Here is a 14,921-nt window from a genome sequence, read left to right on the forward strand (position 1 = left end):
GTGTCTGGTAAATATTTGAATGGAATTAATTACGCAAGCACGCTTCGGAGCGGATATTATTGGAACAGTAAAAAACAATTTTAACTGGCAAACAAGGTCAGAATGGGATAAATATTTGAATCCGATACACTTTTTAAACATTTTTATATGCTGGAATTATCCTCCACCTATCTACAATTCCAAATATTCTCTGTCTATATAATCTTCGTATAAATGTTTCCCTATTAATTCTCTACACGAATCTTGACACCTATCGGTTAAAAACAACATTCTCGATCAAAGGAAATTTTATCTAAATTCCGAAATTTCATAAATAAACACCGAACAGAAATCACAAATTTACCGATTCTGATTTCGAAAACAAAACAAAATCCTCTACGTAAAATTTTGATATTTCAAACTCTTCTTTGAGTTGAGGAGATGTTCAAAACGCGAGAAAATTTGCCAGCTTTAATCTAAGCGAAATCAAAATTGTCTGCACCAGGTTACGAAATTTACCAATTGGAAAAATATTCTCGACCGACCGAAATTTCTCCTATCTCTCGAAATCTCGAGAGATCCAAACGCGAGAAACTCTCGTCATTTAAATCGACGTAAAATCGTCCTAATTTATCCGAAATCTCGAGAGCCTCCCCTCCCCCCGCCTCCCTATTTTCTCTATCCTAAAAATCTCATCGAGGAATCGACCGACTTTTTATATTGATAACGATAATAAAATATAATTTGGAAATGCTACTTACGATCTCCTCCAGCTTCGAGCAGCCTTTCCTCGCCGTGCAGGCCAAGGCGACGATCACTCCGCCGCCGAACATGACCAGGAGGAACACCGCCAACTTCCATCCGTGATCTCTCTGCGGAATGAGCTTCTTGGCGCTTGGCAACTTGGCAACTTCCGTCGTCGAGACGCCGAGGCGCGACGCCTTCACCAGAATCGTCCTGAGCCTCTTGCTCGCCTTCTCGCACGCCATTTTCGCCGGGTTGCTCCTCGACGTCGATCTCGACGATTTCACGTGCACTTGATCCATCCTTCGTGATTCAGATTCCAACGCGTGGCGAAGAACGAACGTGACACTCGCGCATTACCAATCACCAAAATGTATAATCTTTCTATTTGATACGACGAATATATATATATATATATATTAAAAGAGTCACGTACGGTTGTAAAAATTTCTACAAACTCTCGTTCCTTTACAAAATTAAAAACAAAATTGAATCTATCTTTTTTTAAATCTAGTTATCATAAAATATTATATACCTCTAATTCGTTTTTCTTCTTCTTCTTTTCTTTTCTTTTTTTTTTTACGTATAAATACGATAAAATTGCTCGAAACAGCCAGAAGCGTTCGCGAAGCGAGGCATCACAGAGAACGGTGTCACTTCGTATATATTATAAGATCCATCCAAAAATATAGTCTCGACGGTGAGGGTTTAGGATAGGTTTACGAGATCACCCCAACGGTTCAACACCGTCCGTGACCGAGTATATTCTTCGAGGGATCGTTCCTCGAAGAAACGGCCACTCTCGTCTGTCACGTGGAATACAGTTGGAACGAAGCGTCGAAAGTTGGCCGGCGTACCAATTCCTGGCGGGCGTTAGAAACCGGTGGTCCTCGTCCACGGCTTTACGTACGGCTCACGTAGATGGACACTTGTGTGCGGGTTTTACGAGATTATATCGTCCAATGGTGCGCAGATATCGCGGTCCGCTTCCCTCTCACTCTTCATCCCTCCGTCGTCCCCCATAAGTTATATCTTTACGATGGAAGGAACGGCATGAGAAGGGGGATGGAAATCGGTCAAGATACGACCGAAAGATGAGATAATCCAAACGAAAGCGATGAAAATCGTGTCGCTTTTGTCTTTTTGCACCACTACTACGCACACATACACGCACTCTCTAAGACGCACTTTCCAAGAAAATTCACCTCGTTCTCTCGATCCCGATCGACTCGAAATGGTTATTCTCACGGTTTGAAACGTTCGGCCGGGGCGCAAAAGAGGCACGATACTATCTCGTTCGATCGGTTATCGTTACACCGACGCCCTCGACGACCAATTCCAACGGCTTAACACACCCTTCCCTTGGTTTCAACTTAGCGTGCATTGATCGAGCAACCGGGATTAAGACGATCGAGGAGACGGTCGCGGGACGCGGTAACGAAAGGTACTTCGAGCCTGTCCAACACCGTGCTCTTTTTCTCGACGATGAGAGGGGTTCGTGAGAATCTTCACCTTCCTCATATTTATTCGACGATTCCTCGATAGAATTTCACTCTTCCCTCCTTCATGGCGGCCGGGTTTAAGAAAGTGGTTTAAGAAAGGATTCCGATATTTTATTATCCCTCGAGCTTTCCCGTGAATCGCATCCTCTCACGGTTTTCCGCTAAGGAAGGTGGATACGCTTCGTTTCACGCTCCGCTCGGCAACGCTCGCCTCACGGGATGGAACTCTAATGGGGCGGCGATTTCTCGCATCCCTGGAGCACGTGTGTCGTTTCACCACGGTCTCACCTGGAAACAAAAATATCCGTCAGAGTGGCCGTTGCTTCGGTGCATCGTGAAAATCCCCCTTAATTGCGGGATCCCACTGATCGCCGGGGAAAATCGTTGCTCCGCTCCTTGTGGATTGTTTCGAATTACTTTAATTGCGCGAAAGAGAGAGAGAAAGAGGAAAAAGGCGGGAAAAAGTTCGACGCGATGGGAAAAATAGGATAAATCCTAGAGAGAGAGAAAGAAAGAGAGAGAGGGGTGGAACGAGTATGGTGGCAAATGTAAATACATCTTAAACCTAAAAATCTACTTCTTTCGTAATCATTACATCGCACAAAATAATAAAAATTCGAGAATAATCCATGAAACAATTTTAAAATTTCTCGTCCCAAGTTTGTATCTAGAAAATTTCCTCTTGATTCTCGCGACGTTTAATTTCTTCCTCGTCTCGGTGGATAGGCGGTATAAAAATAATTTGAAAGCGAAAGACTTGACGCGCGAGCCCGAATCCACTTTAAAAAAAAATAATAACGGAAGAGCCTCGGTTTATTATTCGTTCCTCGAAACGGCAGCAAGCAAGAAGAAAACAATAATAATAAGAAAACGTCTCTTGGGCGTGAAGGGGTGGGTGCCAAACTCGGCGGGCGCAATTAACAGAGGATTTAAGATTAACCGGTAAAGAATTACGAACAAGAAAATGGCATTCAAGTTGCGCGCGTATATACGTAGACCGACAGAAACAGGATTAAGTGGACGGAATTCGAGAGCCCGGAATCCAAGGTAATTCTCGCTTAATCCTCGGACACGGCCCTCCACGGACGAACCGTTCACCCCCACCGATTCCACTGCAACGGGAGTATTTTCGTCCGTGATATCGCCCGTCCAAAGATAATCCCATCCCCGATATTGCCTCCATCTTTAATGCACTCAAAATCCATCCGGTCCGAGGGTACACGTCCAGCTTTCGACAGAAATAAGATCTCTATAATCGAGAATATCACCCAGCCCTTGCTTCCGCAAACTTTACCCGAAAACACCGATCCTATCGATCTTCGATTATTCTCCAACCCAAGAACGAGCGATTTTGGTTTTTCTGCCGATTGGTTAAATACGCGTAATCTCGCTACGAGATTAAAATTAAAATGGATATCTCGTTGTGTTTGCCGTACATTCCGAAATACCGTGGACCGCTTTCAAGGGATAATTTAACGTAAGTTGGAAGAGATTTATGACGAATTTGTGATGAATTTAAAAACTGGTGGGGATAATTAATCGTTCATTGGAATTTTTGCGTCGTCCAATAAAAGTTTCCATTTCTTGGAACTTGTTTCCTATGCTCATTTCTATGCTGTTGTATTATTAATCCATTGGCAATATAGCGAGGAGAATAATATTTTCAAATTTTATTACTCTGATCTACTGATCATCGAAAATTTTGAATATGGAAGATTGAGAGTAATTTTGTAAACGCTGTCGGAATTTCGATGAAGAAAAAATAATACTTTATTAATAATGCTTTATTAAAAAGAAAAAAATTAAATATTAGTAATAAATTAAATGACAGTAATAAAACTAATAAATATAATAGCGATTTAAAAACGAAATTAACTTCAAACCATTCTTAATATACTTTATAATCTATTATCCAATATCCAGCTTTATGTTTTTATAATATCCATTCGTTATAGTCAATTTTTGCTTTAAATCCATTTCATATCCTGCTTTCCCCAGAAATTTTTCACCGATACACGTATTACACAAAATGATCAAACATTCTCTTCAACGTAAACTATAAACAATTCAATACAAATTCTCATCGTCAAACTCAAACTGATTATGCACTCGCAAATAAATTACATCACACCTGCATTACTTCTCTGTTGGAACAATATATTTAGCATTAAATCCATTTTGTCTTGTTACTTTATCCGCAAAATAATAAACAAAGCTCCTCTCATTAAATCAACAGACGTTCGAAAACCTTATTTTGCGAACCAAAAACTTACAATTTAGATTCGACAAATATATTTTTCTCATTAATAGTTTCTCAAATTCTTCTTCAATTAACACAATGATATATAAATAAAGTCAATCATCATCGATCGAACTATCATTCCCAAAGGAAAATGGATTAATTCTCGTCTCGTTATTAACACAACAATTGAACCAAACAACTTAAAATCGATTTACAACAGATCTCTTACTTCCAACACAAACTTGCAAATATTATATCTTTAACAAAATTAATAAAATGATCTTTAACAGATTATTCCAGACACGGTTAACAATACCAAGGGAACACCGTTGAAAAAAGTATACGCCACAATAAAATCCCTAAAACACGAAAGAAGTTAAAAACGATGCACGATCCATTGTCCTTCGATCCATTAGGATCGAGAACGCGGATACGAAGAAAGTTCTCCACGGCTCGCGTTACCCGTATCTAAATCACTTGGCGCTAACGATTATCTCGATCCGGGGACGTAATCTTAACCGAGCTAATTCTCGCTCGAAACTCCCCAGGCTGCAATAGTCGTAACGTTCGCGTGAAAGGCCGCGTATGAGAACGTGCCAAGAAAGCGCGCCGTTTTCAGACCTTCTCAGAACTCTGCGAAGTACTTTCCTTTTAATCGCGAATGTATGTAACTCTGGGTTAAAAGCATGTTAAAGGCTAAGCGAATCCCGCGGCGCCCTTTCTAACGGAAAGATTTCCACGAATCTCGAGAATCCCTCGTGTTTCATCCCCGCCACCACGCTCTCTAACCCTCTTCTTCTTTTCCTCCTCTTTACGGGGCGTCCGCTAATTAACGGGATCCGATCTACGCGATTCGAATAACGCGTATCCTCCAACGAGCTTGTTACTAATCTCCCAAAATTAATCACCGTTGATGCACGCCCCCCTGCTCGATCCTTGATCGCGTTGCCCTTTAAAAGCTTCGAGATGTTCGGGCGCGAAGAGGATAAACGATGGTTGGAGGGGTTGAGTTTAAATTCTGCCCTGAGAGCAAAAGGCAACTCGGCGTGCGTCGAAAAGCAAATGACGAGAGTAAAGTTCTGTCATTAAAGTGTATAGGAATCGGCGTGATGAAGTTGCTCGAAACTAAAAGTAGAATTTAGGGGTGGGATGGTTGGATCGAGGATAGAGATCGACTAAAAGTCTTCGTATCCGGTTCATTTGGTAATGGTGTCACCAGTTTAAGACACCCTTTGACTTTTAACGCTAATTTCGCAATTGCGATTTTAATTTTCGTAATTTTAATCTCACTCGCCCCGCATACGTTCATTTGAACGATTTTTATTTAAGAATTCTTTTTTCCTTTCGTTTCAGTGGCGAATTGTTAAACTCTCTTTCGTTGCTTTTGGGAATAATAGTATGATTAGATATATCTAACGAAGCTCGTGGAATTCTGCAGGATTATCTAAACTAGAATCTCCCAAAGCAATCTATTCTTCTTTCGGAGAAATAAATATATCGAAATAATCTATAATTATATGCAACAATCCTATTCCTCTTAGTTAAATCACCCTTTCGTCCAAAATTTTTCAAAATTCACTGCGCAAAGTTCGCAGAATAAACTAAATTAAAACTATCATCGCCATTATCATAAACTCACAATCTCATCCGTTAATGCCCACATTCGTCCGCGTGCCGATCTCGAAAATATATAATTTCCCGCGTAAAAGCGTGCTCGATTGAAACTTGCCCGGTTGAGCGGCAGGGCACGTTTTCGAGAAGAGAACGTATCGCCGAAATTTCGGCCGAATTGTTAACAAGGAGTCTTGCCGTTCACGTCCGACCTAATTCGATTGTCAAGTGTCTTCGTCCGTTCGGATTCACCCCCGGTATCAACTGCGGGTTTCCGGCCAAACCGGAAAGGCAGCTTTTTGCCCACGGTATTAGCCCCGTGTTGACCATCGTGCGCTCGTGACTGCGCCGCTCCGTGACCGAGTATCCACGATGTGAATATCCAGGTATTTTCCAACGGTGGAAGATCACCGCCGCTTTATCCGATAAAACTCGATGAAGAAGTACGGGCGGAAGGCATCGGCCAGGAGATAGTCGTCGTCGTCGGTCGGTGCATCCCGTGGAAAATGAGATACCTTAATAAGACGCCGTCCCAACGCTGTAATTACGCGTTCCAACTTCCTTCTAGCTATTTTCCTGCTGCGAGTAATTAGAATACCGATAGTTTCGCCGTGAGCGCCCCACCCCCTCGCCAAACTCGCCTTTCTCTTTTTACTTCCGGCAAGAATGCGTTTCCAAGGATTTAACAGGGGATGCGCTCAACCTCCATCCCTCGAGGATATCGTACGTATATATATATATATAAGAACAACTCTTCTCGAGCTGGGTGGGAAAAGACCCGTTTCGGGAATCGAAAGGTTGGTATCGCGATACGAACGAGAGGGAGAGAGAAAGGGGAGTCGTTTTATCGCTTCCCTTCGGAAGAAAATTAATTATGGAACTGGATCGAACGATAATTCTTCGCGTCGTATCGTCAAAGATGATTTTCCTTTGGAGGGAGGAAGGGAGAATCGTGGAGAGGGTGGGTGTATAGAGGAGGGTTGAGGCTATCGGGGAGGCTATAATTCAAGGCGCGGTGGATTTTTCATTAACCGTGAAAGAGTAACGCGACGCGGGCTCGAACGAATGAGGGAGGATTAATCAACGCGTTTGTGTTAACACGCGTTCGCAGCCAGCGTTTTCCCATCGGCCACGCCCCCCACTCGGTAGTTAATGCACTGTTAAAACGTGTAACACATCGAGTAACGCTTAAGCGGGCTCGATTATTCGTGTTTACAAATTTCGGGAGCCGGTGAACGGTGATGGAGCGGTGGTCGTTTCGTTTAGTTTGCGGCCCGTCTAAACAATTGAATTTTCCCAATTTCCCGTTTTCGAGTTTCTCTATTTGCCTGATAATCGAATTCTTTTCTTCCTTCCTTCCAGGTTTTGTTCTCTCGTTCATGTTTCATCGAGAGAACACGAGGGAGGAAATTTTCTTGTTGCACGTTGCGCGTTCTCGTTTGTAAATAATTTCTTCTTCGTGGAAAAAAAAAAAAGGGGGTGATATATGACGCGATACATGACGAGGAGGAATAGTCGAATAAATTGCATCGTTATCATGCGTGAACAAGAATTTTTAATCAAGTATATGTAGGGATTAATTGTAGAAAATTTATTGAAAAATTCCATTCGTGGCTAATGGACGGAAGTGCATGTACCTACTCTGATGGAAATAGAGTAAAGCACAAGTAGAGTAAACCGTTCTCTGCTCACTGTCACGCGATGTAATACGATCTTGTTCGTGAAACCTCCGACTAATGCACACACCCTTGTATTCGCAGCTATATACGTATTACAGTATTCCATATATCTATGAGAAATAAACGGAGCTGCATTCCTTTCCAATGCTTTCTTCTCTACGATTCTGCATAAATATACACACACACACATGTTGAAATAAATATAAAATTCCTTCCTTCTATATCTTCCGCTATATCTCGTGAAAAAGATTAAACGATAACACGTTTACAACTGTGGCGATAAAATATATAATAGATTTTTTTTCTCTTCTCTTTCAACTCTTCCATCTTCCTCTGAATCTGATACTAGTTTCACACACGGGATAAACGTATAAAGAGGGTATCGAAAAGCCCGAGCCCCGTCGAGCTCAAACAGATTAACCCGTTTAACCCTTTTTCCTCTCGATATCTCGCGATCCACACTTAAACAAGATTTACAGCCCATTCCAGATTCTAAAATCGCCCCGTAAATCCCGTTCATCCCGTCATCCCGCGGGATGCACTAAAAAACAATCCTGTCCTCCCTCTATCGCACTTTCAATCTTCGATCGGCCGTAACATCGCGGCGACGATCGCGCTTAAAAGTGAAATCGTGGAAAAATACGGGGACGAGAGATAAAACGGGGGAGGGGGAGCAAGGGGGGGTGAGATTTCGAGGAATTCGAGGAATCGCCGCAACCTCGGTCTATCACCTTGCTTCGTTGCACTAGCTGTAAAGAACGTGGTACGTCGTTACGTAAAATTTTACGTTCCCTTTTACTTATCCTTTAAACCGATTCTCAGCCGCGTTCCACCGGGGGAGGTAATATCTTGCGATCCGTTTCCCTCCTGCGATCACCACCACATTTCATCCTCAACCTTCCTCCCCCCTCCATCCGCCATTTATACAGTCCCGGGTTAACCTTTTTGCATCCGCCAATGAGATGTCTTACGACGTAATTTCACCCGTACAAAACCGTATCCTGGACGAGATCTCGCGTTTTACGGTATTTTATTACATTGCACACTTTGCGTACGTTTCGGTGTATGAGAAAAAGTTTTAATATTTCCGTTTAACAATATTGGTATTGGTATATATATATATATATACGTATATTCCTGGCGAGAATGTATCTGTTTGAATTTTTCAGAGCCTGAAAAACCGGGAACACGAGCGATATCTTTTATATAGATATAGATGCAGATGGAACGAAGAAATAAATGGTACGAATATATCAGAGGACAGCACACCTCATCAATCTCTCGATCGACGTAAAGGATTACAATTTGACGAATTTCTTTCCAAGATCGAACTTCGAAGTATTCGTTCAAATTTCCAATTTGCGGGAGAAAAGAGAAGAGAAAAATAATATACGAGGAATTCATCCCTTAAGATCGATAAAAAGGTACACGGTAGAATATCTCGGAATAATCCAAAGTTCCATCCCACCCAGGAAAACGAGATCTTCTCGGGGAGATGGCGAAAGGGTTAAAAGAAATCTTTGAAACTTTCACGAGTCTCGAAATAGGAACAATGGGGAGCGGCACGTACGCGCCACCATCGACACGGTTGATCTCGTATTTTTCGACGGCGACAGCGTCGAAGCCGCTTCATCCTTATCAGACCTGACGCGAGAGAAGTTTACTTCGCCTCGTAATTCCCTCCACTCTGCCTTTTCCTTTCGTTTCTCTTCCACACACATATACGCGCGCACACCACACCCTCACACGTGCGCTCGTCGGTCCATAAGGCAAGCTCCCACCCTCGTCCACCACCCACAGTTTTACCACGTTCGTCGGTCGAGGGAGCGACCCATCGCCGCGATGAATAAATAAAAATCGAGGGCGGGGGGATCTGCCGGCGTAATTTATCGACACGCTATCGGCTTCCCGATCTGAGGAATGCACTCGAGAAAATCGAGGACATTTCGCTCGTATATCAGGAATGCACGAGCCAGAGTTGGAAAAGTGGCAGGGACGAGAGATATTTCCAACCGATACCGCTCTCGCTGCCTCTTCGACTCGTCTTTTATTCTTTTTCTTTTTTCTTTCCTTTTCCTCCTCTCTCTCTCTCTCTCTTTCTCTCTCTCTCTCTCCACAGTCAAGGATTATTAATGCCTCGTCTCGAGTTTAACACGCTCGAGAAGCGTGGAAATTATATCGTTTCCCGCCGTTTCGAGAGGATAACGAGAGGAACGTGCCGAGCCGCTCAAGATTCGGCGCGTGTATATATATATATATATATCCGCGTCTCGAAATCTATGGACAAATCTGGGAAGAGAAATTTGTCCGGGGACCACGCGACTTCTACTGATATATTGTCGAGAAATGCGCGGTCACGAGAGTTGGAGGGCTTAATGTGATTTAGAGGAGGCGAGAGAAGTCGCTCGCCGGATGGACCGTATGTTTCGAAAGCCCCCGAGAATTATTGGATACGTGACGTCGCGAGTTAACGTTAAGTAATGTTGCGCATGAAACGAGAGATTAGGATCGATACGATAAGATCGTGGCGAGACGTACGCTTGTCATCCGGTGACATCTCGCGAGCGAATTTTTCATTCGACGCGGACAGATTCGAGATTTCTATTCTTCCTTGGGATATGATAGAACGTGTGGAGTTTGTGCACTCGAAGATAAAGAATCCTATTGCTGCGTGAAAAAGAAAAAGAAAGAGTGGAAAGTGTGATTTTATGTTCGGCGAATGAAAGTAAGAATAAAATGGATCGTTCGAGTGGAATTTTGAATTTTCGTGAATGGTGAATGGATATATTACAGTATTAGCGGAAATTGATTAATTTTAGGTGTCGAGCTCTCCTCTTCGAGTGGCGTAAATAGATCAGAGATCGATAGCGATGAGGATATCCGATTATTGACACGCGAAATGCAATCGATTACCTTCAATTTTTCTCGTATTGACGAGTGATTAATTTAAGATATCACGTTCTTCTGAGAGGGGGGGAAAATAATTCGACAATCGATGGAATTACAGTGAAAGATAAATGTCTGATCAATAACGATCCTATTCCACTTCGACCGGACAACGTGGCAGAAAATATCTATATCCAATGATTTGAATGAGAACAATTCATACGATTCAAATTTCCTCGTTACGTATGGATTTTCAAGTATCGAAGAAATAGTAATTCATGAATTCAATTATCATTAGTTAATTCATTTTGACGAATGGATAATTCTAATAAACCATTGTTGTTAGCGCTAATTGTCCGATGATTGAATAAAATAATATTTATGTACACGTTACGGTGTATTTGATCAAGGAAATGATACTTAATTACCGCGTCACATTAAATATTAAAAAAGTTATGGTACGCGATGAAGGAGCGGTTGAATGGATCGGTGTCTTGATACTCGAAGCAAAGTAGTTTCGGTTTCGAGTAAGTCACGCTTTAACGAACAAACTTTACAGGAGCTTAATCTTATAGAACTTTAATAAACAAGCTTATTAGAAAATGATGCTTTAATAAACCAACTTTTTAGTCCCTTAATAAGAGTATTATCTAAAACAGCTAAAATATATTTCCTTCGTATAAACAAAGAAAAAGGATCGCCTTTGTTTGACGAGAAAGTTTGCACAAATTTTCGACAAACATCTCGATACGATCCGGTATCCGGTCTCTCTCGGTTCGATAATCGACATCGCGTTGTTATCGAAATACTTCTTACCGGTTGATTAACGAATATTTTATGCAAACAAGTATCGTTATCCATCCCGTGCCAGAAGAATATATCTTATCTCCGCCATCAAACTTTCGCGCGATTAAAATTTCTAATTTTACGAATTTTTAATGATACAAGAAGAAACGTTTACAGTTGTCTGCTCTCGATGTCGGTCCAGAAATTTCCAAAGCTTTAAATTATCAAACGACCTGTATTCCCTCTCTCATTATATTCCCTCTGGAAGAGAGAGAGAGAAAGAGAGAGAGAAAAAAATTAACGTTTCGAAATCATCACGCAGCCTCGAACGTAGCGCAAGATCGTTTAAGCTTTAAGAGCGAATAACTCGAATAAACGAATTATTCGTTCATGGATGGTTTCCCCATTTTTATCTCATTTATTTCTTAATTTAATTAAATCGTATTTCGTAAAAGAAAAAAAAAATTCGCTTCGCAATTGTTTATATTATTCCCCAGAGTTCGTTTCGTTCAATTTTAAATCACATTTTCCAGGGGATTGGAATAGGAATAATAAAAAGAACTCGTCGACGTGTAAAATGCATCGGCGAGGAAGCGATCGTTCCATGAGAGAGAAGAAGAAGAAGAAGAAGAAGAGAGAGAGAGAGATTCTTTCGACCGTTCACCAAACGAGATGCCAGATGCCGAGATCTCGCTCGACGTACTCTCCCAGCTGTTATTTCCTCTTCCACTGTCCACGTGTCGCCTTGAATATCCTTTTAATAAACGTCCCTATCGCGGTATTGAGCCACGAATTCTACTCTCTCTCTCTCGGAAATATTCTAACCATGCGATGTGAAAATGCTTATTCCCCGGTAAAAGCGTGGCTACCCGATAAAAAGCGAAATCAAAGTGGAGAAATCCGCTCGATTTATTATGTTCCGACTCTCGCCGAAAGGGAGAGACAGCGAGGGATAATAGAAAAGGAGAAAAAAGCGGGGGAAAAAACAAAACTGGAGGAAGACTAAAAAAACGAAAGAGAGAGAAAGAGAGAGAGACTAAAGCTTTTTTGACAGCGTCAAACAGACGAAAAACTCTGGCTGGATTTCATCTCGTTCATTGTTTAATCCGCGAATTGATGAAGTTCTGAACGCGTGGCGAAATCGTTCGAAATTTCACGCGACTCTTTCACACGATTCGAATACGTGGATGAACATTGTGGAACGCGACGCGGAGCAGAGAAGCATGCACGGCTCGGTTTCGATCTCGAAAGGAGCGATTGAAACGCGCGGGATCCCCCACCGATCCTAAATCGTCGCCCCTTTACGAGAGATTCCACCACCACCTCACATTTTTGTTATTGTCCACACTCCTTTACTTCTATTTGCTCGTTTCAACGCGCACGCCATTTTCACGCCGGGGTTCGAGAGATCGTTCGTGCCCGATTCGAATATCGTCGCCGACGGCTGGTTATATTGAATAAAAATAAACGGGGGTGGCGCTCGTTCCGTTCTCGCCTCAAATTTCGGCCGCGTACTACATCCCCGGTGCCATCGATCTCGATCTTCACATTTTCCGCGCCCTCCACCAATCCGTGTGCACCCGCGCGTGCACTCGTGTCGTGTACGTCTTTTTTTTTATTTTTATTTTTATTTTTTTTATTTTTTTCCTGTTTCATTCGCACGAAATCGATTCGATTACGAGATGCTTGTTCGCGTGTCGATGGAGCTCGATTCGCGTTTCGACGGCGCAATAAAAACCCTGTAAACATCGTATCGCGATTTCTGATCCTCGGTTGACGCGAAACTCGGGTGAAAATAGACCGAAAAATAGAAAATAGACCGCCGCGATTCCCGTGGCGACGATTTTCGAACGTTCGGCGGCCGATCTTGACCTATCCAACGTTCGATAATCGAGCGCGAGCGACGTGGTATTCATCGCGGGACAAAGTATCGTCGGTGGATAAAAAAAGAAAAGGAAAAGAACCACCCCAGTCATCGCCCCCTTTTCTGGTTCCACGTTTGCCGCCAACCGGCGTATAACTTGATTACAGGCGCGGAAAACTAGCGATAAAGGCAGCGCTTTAGCGTGCATTGGCGCGCCAATTAAATCGAATTAACTGTCGGCTGATTTGACACGAGAGGAAAGGGGAGGGGGAAGGGGGAGTGTGGCTGAATTCGCTTCGACAAATATTTCCTTGGCGCGTTGAAAACGCGTCGCGTTTAACGCCACGGGCTTCTATCGGGCTCGTGTCTGTTTTTCTAAATAATCAACGCGATTTCGCGCGAGCGCGGGGATCATCATCGTTTTGCAAACAAATCTTTTCCAGTTTCGCCCCTCCCTTGAACCCCTTTCAAGGCACCGAGCTATCTGGACCGTAACGAGTTCGATTTGCGAACGGACGATTTCTATTTTTGGACAGATATTGGATTGGACGACAAATCGACACTCTTGAAATGGAATAATTTTTGTTATCCGATTGAAGAATAAACGAGTCGATGTTTCATCGCGATATCGTATCGGGTTCGCGTTTTGAATCTATAATAAAAACTAATAGCAATTTTTGCCGCTATTTATTCTAATTCAACGATTGTGATATTGAAAAAGAAACGATAGGATTTCGAGATTATTGTAGTAACACGAAATGATATTTATAAGAATCGCGGAATTATTAAAATTTCTCTAACGCTTCTAAAAAGTATCCCAATTGGGATACGTAATAATATTCCGAATAAAAATAATTCTCAAACTTTCTCATCGGTAAGCTATTCCACGATCTATAATCGAGCAAGAGAAAAAAAAAGAGAAAAAAGAAACGATAGAAATAGATTCATCGAAAGATGAATTCTTCCTTTGACTCGATCCTAAAAGGTAGGATCCTGCATGTGTCGCGTCACTCGATACGTCGATAATGATTCCGAGAGGATGAGGGCCAAAGAAGAGTAGAACGAGGGGAATAAAAAAAAAGAAGAAAGGTAGAACGGGATAGAGGGCATCGGCTCGTAAATAAAAATGAATCGACGTTGCGGGAGGGGGGGTCGATAGATCAAAAGGTAGCTGCGGGCCAAGCAATGGCGGACGAGAAAATAAAAGAGAATTATTGAGGAGCGAAATAAATCAAGGATTGTGTGTGTGTGTATGTGTACTCGCGATGCTGCCTGTGTTTCTGCGACGAGCAGAAGCCTGGGTGATGATGTCAGAGAGAAGGGATCGCACTCCACGCTTCGAAATGAACGCGATAAGAGAAACACGTGTTGAGCACGCTCTCTCACCCTCCTCTTCTGCCCTCATCTTCCGCTGTCTCGATATACAACCCTCCTCTCTCCCATCTCCCTCGTATCGTCTCTTCGACCACTCTTCCGTTTTTCTCTCCCCCCCCCCCCTCCTCCACCCCTGCCTCGTTCTTAGATCGAATATCCGCTTCTCTCGACTGTAGACCCTTGCCACTGTCAGTGAGTGGATCAAAGTATACAGAGTATGAAATATCTTGGCTTTTGTTTCATTGATATCTCGG

The 14,921-nt window shown here is 42.6% G+C and overlaps 1 protein-coding gene across 1 annotated transcript in view; it reads right to left on the bottom strand.

The window, feature by feature from the left end:
• The window catches only part of LOC122716176, a 38,693-nt gene that overhangs the window by 18,982 nt on the left and 4,790 nt on the right, over window positions 1-14,921 (bottom strand). The window contains exon 2 of the mRNA XM_043939024.1: window positions 741-2,513. Within this exon, the coding sequence (XP_043794959.1) occupies window positions 741-1,025 (285 nt within the window). The 5' untranslated portion in view covers window positions 1,026-2,513. The remainder of the gene's footprint in view (window positions 1-740; window positions 2,514-14,921) is intronic.

Source organism: Apis laboriosa, unplaced genomic scaffold (genome assembly GCF_014066325.1).
Source record: "Apis laboriosa isolate Shangri-la unplaced genomic scaffold, ASM1406632v1 scaffold42_cov153, whole genome shotgun sequence".
NCBI classification, from domain to species: Eukaryota; Metazoa; Arthropoda; class Insecta; order Hymenoptera; family Apidae; genus Apis; species Apis laboriosa.